Source organism: Capra hircus, chromosome 16 (genome assembly GCF_001704415.2).
Source record: "Capra hircus breed San Clemente chromosome 16, ASM170441v1, whole genome shotgun sequence".
NCBI lineage: Eukaryota > Metazoa > Chordata > Mammalia > Artiodactyla > Bovidae > Capra > Capra hircus.
The window spans coordinates 38056190-38069506 of NC_030823.1; the positions used below are offsets into that span (position 1 = coordinate 38056190).

Consider the following 13317-nt stretch of genomic DNA (forward strand, 5'->3'; position numbering starts at 1 on the left):
TGTATTCAAGAACAGGGACAAATGAAAAAATAAAACACAAGAAAATGTAAAGCTAGACTGACCTAGTTTTACATTTTGAGTTTGAGGAAACAGATATTTAGGTCATGTGATCTAAACTAAACAATGGCCTAAAGAATTTATAGACATGTTTTAGAAAGGAAGGGCACAATTATTCAACAGAAAATTGGCTCATTGTAGACTTGGCCTAACCAGTAGTGTAGTTATTACTAGTGTCTGGTACACTAATTTTTGTTTTTGGTACATTCAATTCAGTTCAGTTCAGTTAAATCGCTCAGTCGTGTCTGACTCTTTGCGACCCCATGAATTGCAGCACGCCAGGCCTCCCTGTCCATCACCAACTCCTAGAGTTTACTCAAACTCATGTCCATCGAGTCGGTGATGCCATCCAGCAAGTTTTTTAAAACTGTTTTCTGTCTGTGACTTAATGTAAATTTGTTAGAACAAGTGATTAATGTGTTCCTTTAGACAACTGTCTTTTTAGCCACACTGACCACTCCAGCTTCTAAATAGGTATCTATTCTGCTACCTTGTTTTCTAGCCCTCCTAGCTCTCACTGTCTGAATTGCTCATTCCCTTCTGCAAAATGACCAGTGGGAAGAAACCTAGACTCTGAAGTGCCTTCTTGTCCCTAGGCCCAGAAGGGGGACCCAAGAATTTCTACATGATTTTCTGCGTAGTCAGTGAACTCCTTGTGGCCCGTGCCCAGGCTCTACTCTAATTGCTTCAGTGGTGGTGGGGGATAAGAGCAAAAGAAAAAAAAAGTTGTCTTTTAGAGGTTGCTTAATAATTGAAAAATACAGAGAAATGCATGTAAAAATTTAAACTGACACATTCTCACTAGCTTCTTTGAGGAATTTCAAAGAAAAAGAAATCCTTGAGTCATTCAAAATAACAGGAATGCTGCCTTTCATGTTGATTTTTTATTGGTTACAAATGCCAGTTGGATTTTTATAAAAATGTAGCAGATGTAGATATAAACTCGACACCATAACTTAAAAGTGAAAAGGATATCGCAGTGCTGTTCTGTTGTGGTTATCCCAACTCAAGGATGAAAGATAGAAAAAAATCATAACCAGTTTGGAAAGATTCAAATTTTGAACACATTTTTGTAACCAGAACAATTTAAATTTTACCCCTATGTTCCCCTTGAAGTGTTTTCCCCTCTAGTACTTATTTTTAAAGATAAATGTTCAGAGTTTATATTCTCCAGTAAATTTTAATATTTTCTACCTCAGAAGCTGTTGAACTAAATTATTATATTGGTTAGGTTTTCAAAGGTGAGTCTTCCCTGGTGGCTCAGATGGTAAAGCGTCTACCTGCAATGCAGGAGACCCAGGTTCAATCCCTGGGTTGGGAAGATCTCCTGGAGAAGGAAATGGCAGCCCACTCCAGTACCCTTGCCTGGAGAATCCCACGGACGGAGGAGCCTGGTAGGCTACAGTCCATGGGGTCGCAAAGAGTCGGATGTGACTGAGCGACTTCACTTTTCAAAGGTATGTAATTTTGCAAATAAAAATACTTCAAGCACAGACTTTTGATGCAGTCTTTCTCTAATCCAGTTAACAGCCCCATTTTTCCAGCAATGAGATAGATTATGAACTTTTATGATAGTGGGGTACTAAAACGAAGCATTGTTCAAACTGCTTTAGAAACCCAGCAACTTTGCACATTTTTCATCTAATTTAAACTGAACACCTAAACTTCCATCTGAAGGGCTAGTCTGGGAGTCAGTGTTCTGAATTCTTTTTCCAAGATTTGCTGCTGATGAGGTTTGGGTTTTTGGCAAGTCACTTAGCCTCTCTGTATCTCAGTTTATTGGTCTATCAAATGGAATAATAATTAAAAAATCCCTGTGTTATATACCTTTCAAGATTGTCAGAAATTATGTGAAAATACTTTTGAAAACTGTGGTGTAGTCTCTAAAATTGGGAAAGTACCATGCATACCCATTTATACACATATATATGCACATGGGGGAATTTTGTTTCACAAGATGCACAATTTTACTTCATCATGACATTTTAATGATTGGATTATGATTGCCATTAAAAGAATTTTTAGTTGCTGATGTTATCTCCAAATGTAATATTTTGCACTGGGACTCAGAGGTAAATGTTCTTTCCTTTTGAATGCCAAGTTGGAGTACATTTCAGTGTGACATGGGATAATTATGACGATGAAGAAATGTTCATTTCAAAATCACTTTGAGGGGTTGTGGTATTTTGTGTGTGTGTGCTTTTAAAAATTAAAAAAGTATGGTTGTAGCTATAAATTTTAAAGTTGGCAGGAATGCTGTTTCCGTGAAGGAAGAAAAGTCAAGCCATATTTGAAGACAATAATGTAAGTATTTTTAAGTTCTGAAGATAGAAAATTAACGTCTGGAGTTGAGGAAAATAAACATTAATTTCATGAGATTTTTAGAGATTTGCCAAAAGAGGAGGACCACCCCTCAAGATTTATAGGATGGTGATGTCCAGAGTATTTTACACATACAGTTTTTTTTTCCAACTGGGATGACTTTTTGTTCTAAAAATTACTCCAAAAAAAGGAATGCAAATTGCTAAAACTGGATTAATGGAAAATTAAGTGTCAGAGTAGTGTCCAGGACATTTCAGTTCTTTCTGCTGTAGAATTTATTCTGCCATGTTGAATATATGGAACTTTTTTTTTCATCTCCCAGCTATTTGTTAAACATGGACCATAAAATATGTACCATGTGTAACGCGTCCAAGTAAGCACTGCTGTAGACATACTTTGGAATTTCCTGAAGGCTTGATTTTTCAGTCGTAATATAGTTTCTGAACCTAAAAGTTTAGTATTCCAGAAGGAAATATTAATTTTCCTCATGCCTTAAGGATTTTAATCTGTCATTCTTCCCAGTTGGAAAAAAAAAAAACAACCCTACATTCTATTTTTTTTAATACAACATAGTTTTTGTTATTTAAGAGAATGAGCTATTCTAATTATTCCTTTATTCACTTCCTCTCTTTCTCAGTAATCCTGTTGTCTGAATAGAAAGCAAACTTGTTAGCTGAATGCCTTGGGGATTGAACTTTCAAATTCTTCTGCTCTTCTCCATTTTCACGGGCACAGTTTGCCTTCTGAGTTACTAAGATTTATGCAGTCCAGTGGTTTAAGAAAAATGGGCTCCAGATACAGACCGTTAGAATAATATCTCTGTGCCACAAGCAGCAGACTGAGGTCTGTTTTTCAATCTGCTGAGTAGGTCTCTCCACCTGTTTTCTCACAGTTGAAATGATAGTGTGCAGATTTCAGTTCTTGTTATGTGAGCACCATGAAAATTCTATGGGTGGTAACATTCATTATATCTCTTTCCTGATCCCCTGGAATGCCTCTGTTAACATTTTATAAAAGGAAGTATATGTGAACCTTGGCACCAAATTCCAGAACAATTGTGATCTTTCCCTTTATATTTTTTTCTGTGTCCCTAATAGATCATCTTACTCCATTATTATGATGTCTCTAGTTCCTATTCTTATATCTGATTGGATGGAGCCAAGCCTACTTGTGATAGGTTGCATTCCTGGGAATCTTAGCAACTGTTTAAAATCTTCTTGCTTCAAGAGCCCTCCATTGTCCCCTGACTTTCCTCTTTATGCTCTAGCCATTCCTTCTCATTTTTGTTTTGGAACTCTTTATCCTCTGATCATGGCTTAAGCACTGCTTTTTATCAGTATTCTCCTGTAGACCCCTTTCTCACTCATTGCCCTATCCCTGTCCATGTTACCCACTGCAGTGGTTTCAGTTACCAGCTTTATCTGATTCCTCTAAATCTAGATCTCCATTGCAGAACTTATTCTTGGACTGTTACCATATTTCACTACATCTCTGCTTGTATATCCTATGGAAGCCTCAACTTAGTATTCCCAAATTAAACTCATCATTTGATATAATTTACCCTTCCTCCATTGTTCCCACTCTCTGTGGGTGGTAACTCCCAGTTGCTCAATCAGAAACCTGAGTGTCTTTTTTACTCTTTGTTCCCCTCATCCTTATTTCCTTCTGTGTTAACCAGGTCCATATGATTTTACCCTATAATATTTTTTGAATTTGTCCATTTCTTCCCATCGCTATTGCTACTACTAAAGTTAGTCTTGTTTTGGTTGGGTTATTAGAACAGTCTTTTTGCCCTTTGTCATGTTCTTTCTTATTCCTTCTGGGATTCCTGTTACTTTCAGAATAAAGTCTAAACTTGTTAGTGTGGTTTCCAAGGCCCTACAGAAAATGTCTTTTCTTTTGTTTTTTTGCTTATCTCTTCAGTCTATTCTATTGTTACTATTCCTCTCTATCCCACCCTCTAACTCTGTGCTGTAGCCAGACTGGCGGCTTTTGGATTCCTAAATGTACCATACTCTTACTGCAGCACATGTCTATGGCACACATCTTCAAGTTGTTTAAATTTCCTATTGCAGAGAAACATTAAGAATCTAGGTGTAAATAACTCTGGTTGTTGTTCAGTCACTCAGTCATGTCCGACTCTGCATCTCTGTGGACTGCAGCATGCCAGGCTTCCCTGTCCTTCACAATCTCCTGGAGTTCGCTCAAACTCATTGAGTCCATTGAGCTGGTGATGCCATCCAACCATCTCATCCTCTGCCATCTCCTTCTCCTCCTGCTTTCAATCTTCCCGGCATCAGGGTATTTTCCAATGAGTTGGTTCTTTGCATCAGGTGGCCAAAGTATTGGAGCTTCAGCTTCAACATCGGTCCTTCCAATGAATATTTAGGGTAGGTTTCCTTTAGGAATTACTGCTTTGATCTCCTTGTTGTCCAATAACCTTGGTATCAAAATATTTTCCACAAAAATTTCTTAAGAAATTACTGTAAACCATGCAAGTGGTGAGAGAGGTGAGATACTAATTAATGCAACACACCATTGGCCATCGGAGAGCAGACCTTGCTGAGGGGAATTAGAGACCTGCCGATAACACAGTCCTGTTTATAGAATACAGGCACAGACGCAGAGCTTGTGGAGTTCGTGGGAAGGAGAGATAACTGGAGATTCTGAGAACGCATAATCTAGAAATGGTACTGGCTTTGATTTTGAAGACTGGGCAGGATTCCAACAGTTATAGGGAGGGGTTAAGGCTGGCTGCTTCCTGTCTTCCCTGGCTCAGAGTCGATACTGCCTATTTCAGGGAGGTATTATTTAATAAAACACTTCTTTGATCATGCCACTTTCTGGCTCAGAAATTTTGAATACTTTCTGCTGCCTTCAGTGTAATGACCAAATTCTCCATAATTGGCCCTAACATAGAGTTATTGTACTAGGTGGCTTTTAAGGTCATTTACAAACCCAAGCCTATGGTCCTATAATTTTTGCCATAATAATTTTTCTCTGTACAGCTTCCCTACATGCCTGTCTTTCTACCTACTAGCTTTGCATATGCTACTGCATTCTCTTAGAATGCAGTTGATTTTCTTCCTCTATTAAAACTTTACTTCAAGTTTTCTATGAAAATCTCAGATCAGACCAAAAAGGATCCTTTTTGTCTCTGAGCATTCAGAGAAATTACCGTGTGCAATTTATTTGATAAATGGTCACACATACCCCTTGGCGCATTCTTATATTATCACAGTGTTTTATTGCGTATGCACATGGACATGGATAGAAACAAATAATGCAAAGAAATATTTTTGAGCTGAGGTAAAAGTGAATTACTTTTCTTTGCATGTTTTTTCCGTTTGCTCTTATTTTTATACAATTTAAACATCTTGTTGTATACTTTCAAAATCATTATGTCTCAACATTAATTTGCTCTCATGTATTTTAATGTTCTGGTGAAGGCTTCCACAGTGACTTGTGTGTAGTAGGAGTTTATATGATTAATAACAAATATATACACAGATAATAAGATATGGTGGTAATTATATCCCATGTTTGAAACAGAGGCACTTTTATTGGCTTTCTGTTACAGCTTCACATATTTATTCTTTCAGAGCTTATCCCTTTGTTATTTGTGTTTTGTGTATGTATATCACTACCCACACTAGATAAATTGTAGGCTCTCATTACAAGGACCATACCTTATTTATGTTTATATGTTCCACAGAGTGCCTTTCAGATAATTGATACCCTAGTTTTTTACTTATGTCAAATTAAAGCATTATATGTCGGTGTGTTGTACAATATTGCAGAGATAACCAGTTAAAGACCTATCACCAGGATATATCCAAAGACTTAAATGAACTTCCAAGTCTTTACATGGTTTTCTGTGAACACATTTTTTAAATAAGTATTTTGAGATGCTTTCAGTTCAGTTATCATTGCATTCCTAAGGATTATGATAAAGGATATTTTCTAACTAGGCAGCTTTTATTATTATGTTACCTGATGGAGTAACCTTAAGTACCTAAATACATCATTAATGGCAGTATCTTTGGATTCATGGGACCAGTTGCTGCAAAAAAGATTATTTTTTTTAGGTGAAAAGTAAGGTAGTTTAGTATTTGTTCTAACTCTAATATCTGAGGGTAGCTTATAAAATAAATGTCTTTTCCCCCTGAATATTGTGACAAGTGATAGATCCTATACATGCATTATTTAGTAGCTGAATATTCTTTGTCAGCGGAACGTCTCTTCTGGTAGATTTCATAAGCATCTGAGAGTGACTTTGCATCTCAAGGAATGTTGGATCTAAAAGGCATTTAAGAAGTGCCTAGTACAATCCCTCACCTCACTCGTTGTCTCTGTCTCTTAACACACACACATGCGCACGCACGCACGCACGCAGGCATGCACACACACACACACACACACACACACACACACACACTTTATAGCCAAGAAAGCCAAGAAACTAAGGTCCATTTAGGTGATACTGTTTGTCTAAGTTAGCGCAAGGAGTCATCCACAATCTATTTTTTGCTTTATATTCAGCTTCTTTTATATGATTTTAAGGAGACCCATAGATAAGTTGAGGGTCCCCAATAGTTCACCTACTCCAAAGTAAACACCTGTAAGTCTGCCATAGTTTGAAGTTACCACTACCAGTCAGTGATTTATTTTAAAATAGTTTCCCTTAAAAGAACTCCAAAACACAAGTAGATGCTTGGGAGAGATGGCCATATCCATGAAGAGGGCATGGTGATGTTGTATTTGTAGTTTTCCCATTTCTTCCCAGAAGAGAGAGGAAAGCTTGGAGGATCCTGGAGAAAGAAAGCATAGGGTCTGAAGCCCCAGGGAGAGTAGTAGTTTAGATACACTCTGTGCCTCAGGGTACAGTGGACAGTCAGAAGTCAGTGTGGGCCACAGACCCAACCTTCACCTTGTTCACACCCTCACCACAAATACCTGAGTAATATAGATGTGGATTATGAAGAGAAGGTTAGAGAGAGGTGAATCTCATAGTGATTAAGGAGATTACACATTTAACTAAAAACTAGAAAAATAAGAACTGAAGGAGAAAAGCTAAACTCTGAAAAGTGAAAAAGCAAAGTGAAAAAGAAAGATGCACACAAAATATCTGTAGTAATCAAATACAATGTGGCCTTTCAGCACCTACCTCTTCCCCTCCCTCAGGTATATGTAGTATACAGTTTTTTTTATGAGTATAAAGGGAAACAACTTAAATACATCATGGGAGATTATAAAAGATTGCCATTTTGAGCAACTGTTCTAAGTGTGGTGTTGATTTCTGATGTTACTGAACTATAATATCCCACTACTTTAAACAGTTGACTGATGATCTAAACCTACCTTTCCTCTGTTTTAGACTATTTCATTGACCTCTGAAACAGCTTTTATAAACAGCTAAACAACTAGTCAGAGGGCTCAATATTGCTAGTCTTCTCAAAATAACCAAAATGAGTTGTATTGTCTTATATTGATATGTGTTTACTTATGGACTCATTGAAAGAAAGCCTTTATTCTTTTGAGAGATAGAGTAACATAGTGCCTAATCATGAGAACTCCAGAGTTAAATGTTGGGGTTGTATCTGGAATCTCATCTCCTCTGTGCTTATGTCGTAATACCAGCCTCATTGGATTTCTCATTCAACAGATATTTGTTGAAGCCAGCTATGCACCAGGTAGTTTCTAGGCACTGGGGTTCTTGCAGTGAATGAAACAGGCAAAACTGCCTGCTCGCAAGGAGCTTTCATTCTAATGGAGGGAGGCAGCTAATAAACACACACACACAAATCAGTGGAAACTCTATAGTGTGTTTTAAGGTGAAAAATGCCATAGAGAAAAATAAAATAGCATAATGAGAATGAGACTCTGTCATGATAGGTCTCACAGAAAAGATAAATTTGAATGAAGACTTGAAGGAGATGGTGTTGGGAGCTATGCAGGTATATGGTGGGAGTGTATTTTTGAGGCTGGTGGAGGAGCTAGTGTAAAGTCTTTGAGATGGGAGTGTGCCTGGTGAGGTTAAAAAAAAAAAGAGAGGGATCAGTATGGCTGGACCTCTTTAATGAAAAAAGTGGAAAACAGGAGGAGATGAGTCAAAGAGGTGAGAGTGGGGTTCAGGGACTTTGCAGACCATTGTAAGAGTTTTGACTTTTACCCTGAGTGTAATTGTGTTGCATAGCAGTAGACGGTTTTGAGGAGAAGAATGACATGAACCCTCTTTTAAAAGTATCACTCTGGCTTCTGTGTTGAGACTAGACATTATGGGGACACGTGTAGGCAGAGACCAAAGAGTAAGTGATTGTAATGGTGCAAGTGAGAGATAATGGTGGCTTAGACCAAGGTGGTAGCAATGGAAGTGGTAAAAAGATGTTGAGTTTTAAATACATTTTGAGAAGTAGAATCAATAACATTTTTTGATGATTTGATGTGGAAGTAATAGAAAGAGGAACCAAGGATTTGGCTTAAGCACTTGGAAATGTGGAACTGCCACTAATTAAGAAGGGGAAGAGTGTGGATAGAAAGGAATTTAGGGAGGATATCACGAGTTCAGTTTTGGTGGATTAAGTTTGAGATGCCCATTAGACATCCAGTTGGAAATGTTGAAAACATATGAGTCTAGTATTGGCAAGATGGGTCCAAGCTGTACTAGCACTTGTTAGCTGAGTAACTTTGGGAAAGACACGTAGCTTCCCTGTGACTCAGCCTCTCCATCTGTAACTATTGGTAACTACCTCACAAGGTTAAAACCTAAATAAAATCACTAATACCTGTAAAGTGCTTAGAACATGACATACACTCAAAAAGTGCTAACTATCAATTTTTAGTGCAACAATCTTGTATGCCTGTGGGACATCACAAATACTGTTATTAACATAGCAATACAACTTTTCTTCCTGTGGTGTATTATTTTTTTATGTTTTTGTTTTGTGATTAACTGGTTGGTTCTAGAAGTTCCACTGAGTTGGTTTTGCTTCCAGAATTAAACTGACCTGGATTTTTTATATTAGCTCTGCCTCAGTTGATATATATTTAATGCCTGTATTTATTTTAGTATCTGTTACTTGCTCAGAAAAAAATCTTATGAGTTTCTTCAGTGCTACTCTCCTTTGCTTTTCTCAGTGCTCAGCAGAGAAGCAGTCAGGTTCACAAGAAAAACACAATTGGAAATCAGGTAGGAATTGTTTAAAAGAATCAGTGCATGCATGCTCCAAAGAATTTGAACTAAATTGCTTGATTGACTTTTTTAACGCAAATTAATAATGTACAAATTTTGCTGGAAATGCAGCTTTTTGTTTTGTTTTGTTTTTAAAGTTTTTGGAGTGAATTACATTTTTGTTTGTTTGTTTGTTTTGGCTCTTTTATGCCGTTAACCCTATTGATTTATTTTAAATAACTTTTCTGCTATTTGCTCTGCTTTTCGAATTTGACTCCTTGTGTCCTACTTTGCTTGCTTATATTACCCCTAAATTTGATTTAATATCAAACTTGTGAGTCAGTTCAAGGTTAAAATATGGTGAGTAGTTGCATGAGCTTTCTGGTGCTGCTGACTAGTTCACACATTTGCACAGCTTGGTAACAGTGAAGGGACAGCTCATAAAGAAGGCAGCTGTTGGATATAAGATTTAATCTCTGCCATGCCAAATCATGTTGCTTAATGAAGATGTTAATTCCTAAGAAGATCTGATCTTTTGAGTTTTCCTGTTGGGCTGACCAGCTGTCTCCAACTAATAGCGCTCTGCAGAGACTGCATTAACTCTGACAGTTTGTTTCTTTTATGTTTTATGTGATAATGAATATTTGCATTGTTATTTCTTTTCAAGTCAAAACAATGATGATTTTATAGTTTTCTTTTTTTAATTCAGAGGTACAATTATTGAACAAATTGAAACCTCTGCTCTAGAATTTTTTCCATTGTTTTGAAAGGAAAAGAGGTAATAATAGACTTTATTTTAAAAACTTTTTTTTCTGAACTAAAGCATATAATTCTTTGCTATTTCAGGGAACCAATCTTCCGCCTTCAAGGCAAATTGTACGAGCTAAGTTCTGTAAGCTTTACTGTTGCTTTTTCATTTAGCTTCCCAAGGGCACAGTTTGTCTTTAACTGATTAACTCAACTAGCGCTTGCTACTAATTTTTTTAAACTTAGATTGTCTTGTCCATAACACCCTATCATTGAAATAAAAATCCTCTTAAGAGGGTTCATCCCTTCACTGCTAATAACTTGCTGTGATTGAAAGGTATGAACTAGTGAATTCTAAAATGCTACAAAAATAAACATTTAACACTGTGGGTGCTTTGATGTTTCTCTAATTTTAATGGGCCTTAAAATAATTAAAATCATTAATGACCTTCATCTCTGTCCTTTTATGCTATGTTGTTATGAGATGTAAGCCTTTCTCTTCCCCTTGTATGATATTTCCAATAAATATAGATGACACTTCTAAAAGGTGGGTGAATATTAAACATTTGATTTTGATATACCTGTTGATAACCCTACCCAATATCAATTATTTATATTATTTTAAAAATAATAAAACAAAAAGCAAAATTACATTGATTGACATTTTATATGACTTAAAGTTTTAAAACCAGATGCTATATCTTCACTTAATGGAATTATAAAATACTGTCAAATTACTAGCATAGGCATTAGAAGAAAGAAGCAATTATACTCATTTATAGCATGGGTGAGGCAGCCCTGAAGTCTTTCTTCCAGCTATGCATAATTTGAGAATGAGATTGGAGGATGGGTAAATTATTTTCTTCATGATGTTTTGGAAGAAACAAACTTTGTAGCTAGGTATTCCTTGGTTCAAATTCTCCTCTGTCACTTAGTGGCCCTTTGGCCTTGGACAAATTGAACCTGAGTTTGCTTAATTGTGTGATGGGAAGAATAGAAAATTTCTCTGCCAGGTGATTGTGAGAACCAAAAATAACCTCCATAATGAGGTTTGCAGCTTACTAGATATGTGCCCTATAAAGAGTAGAAACTTTGCTCCAGGCAACTAGGTGTTGTTTCTTAAAATTTGGGGAGAAAAAGAATATGAAGTATAAGAAAGTTATGAGTTATAAAACGAGAAGAATGAAACATTTGGAAAATTAGAAGCTATAGCAATTATTTTGTAGATTACAGTGCCCAGATTAAGTCTAGGTGTGGTATAATGGTTTTATCTATAAAATTTTGTTCATGGTCAGAAGCTAGCTCATAGAAGTTTATGCTGATTGGAAAAGCATTAGTATAGTGGCATAAATGCACATTTTAAATCAGATTTGAAAGGAAACTCTGAACATATTGCTTCCAAATGCTAAAATCATGCTAATTGTGTTTCTGTGCCTTTACTTTCACTGAGTACTTCAAAGCCCATGCATTATGAAAGTTTTATAACTCAAGATAATAGGATTGGGGTGAATGTTATAATAGAATACAGATCACATATCCAAAACCTCTGGGGCCAGATGTGTCTTGAAGGTCAGAACTTTCTGGATTTTAGAAAAATATTGTATCTATCATATATTATTCAGTATTGCTGTGGGGTCAGAGGCAGTACTCTGTACTTAAACACATTGTATTTCTGCAGTGAAACAAATGATAATCACACTAAGCAGATTAAATGAAAGACATAGAAGTTTTTACATCATTTCAAGGTTTTGCTGCCAAATTTGTTGCTGCTGTTGTTGTTTTAACATTTCATTTTGCTAGTAAGAGTTTATAAACCTGAATGTCTTCCTTTTCAGAGTCAAATCCAATAGTTAAATACAATATATTTTAAGGAATCCTTAATTTTTTTCTGCTTCATAGAAATAAACCATCATAATTTGAAACCCTTTTCTTTATGAATCTGAGTAACTGAGGTTGATTTGAATTTATATAAAAATAATTTTTGTCAAATTTCCACACTTCCAACCTCCTTCCAGGAGCTCTGTTTAATTTTTTTTTTTTTTTTTTTTTTGCTTATCAAGAAGCCCAAAACCATGGAACCTTGGAGTCCAGCCTGCTAATTGATGTCAGCTTTTATGGTTGGGGGACTAAAATACTCTGTACTATCCTAGCAAATGCTTCATCCATACTGATATCCACTTTGGGCTCCTGATTATAAGAGATGGCTATGCAGAATCTGTTCTGAAATATTTTAGAAGGATATAAAGAAAGAAAAGTTCCTCCTTAAAGTCTAAATCCCCATTTGTTTCTGTCTGCCTAGAAATTTACTTGCTTAGAAATTTGCCTACAAGATGGTGTCAGCAAATGTATGAAAAAATAAATGTGAACACACAATTAGCCTAAAGTTGCACTGCTCAGAAATTTTAGTGTAAAATTCATTCACCTCTTCACTCATCACATGTGTGTTTGAAACCTATGAGTGTCAAAAAATATGGTGGACATTAGAATGATGACTAAATCATGGGCCCTACTATCAGGGAGCTCACATCCCAGTAGGGATGATGGTAAGTAACTGAAGTCTGTCTCCCTTTTCAAGGTTAGCTCCTTCTGATACTTCACACTTAATGGAAACATCACTTCAGTAAGAGGCTGGTCCTGAAGATTGAATCTAATGTCACCTTCCCTCCCCCAAATCTTGCCATTATTATCTTGTTTATTTATTATTTTTTATTTTCTTTCACTAGGACAGTAAGCTCCATTAAAGCTATTTTTGTGTGTATGTGACCATGGAAACAGTGGAGTATTATTGTAAGGTTTTAAGTGCAATCATAATAGTACTTTGGAAAGACCATTCTGCTTATAGTGTGGAAGGAGCCTGTTGCAGACAAAAGATTATGATGATCTGGGCTAGCTAAGCTCTCTGTACTAGGTTTGAGAAGAAGCTGATGAATTCAAGAGATATTAGGAAGGAATTTAGGTTATTAGGTAGGTATTAGGTAGAAAGCAAAAGGATTTGTGATGAATCAGATGCTGAAGAGAAG

General features: G+C 36.3%; 1 protein-coding gene across 6 annotated transcripts in view; it reads left to right on the plus strand.

Moving 5' to 3' along the window:
• The window catches only part of DNM3 (dynamin 3), a 628097-nt gene that overhangs the window by 270092 nt on the left and 344688 nt on the right, over nt 1–13317 (plus strand). For 4 of the 6 annotated variants that reach the window (XM_005690649.3, XM_013970161.2, XM_013970162.2 and 1 more), the window contains exons 13-14: nt 9517–9568; nt 10397–10426. In XM_005690649.3, the coding sequence (XP_005690706.1) occupies nt 9517–9568; nt 10397–10426 (82 nt within the window). The remainder of the gene's footprint in view (nt 1–9516; nt 9569–10396; nt 10427–13317) is intronic. The other 2 variants (XM_005690651.3, XM_005690650.3) reach the window with 1 other exon arrangement.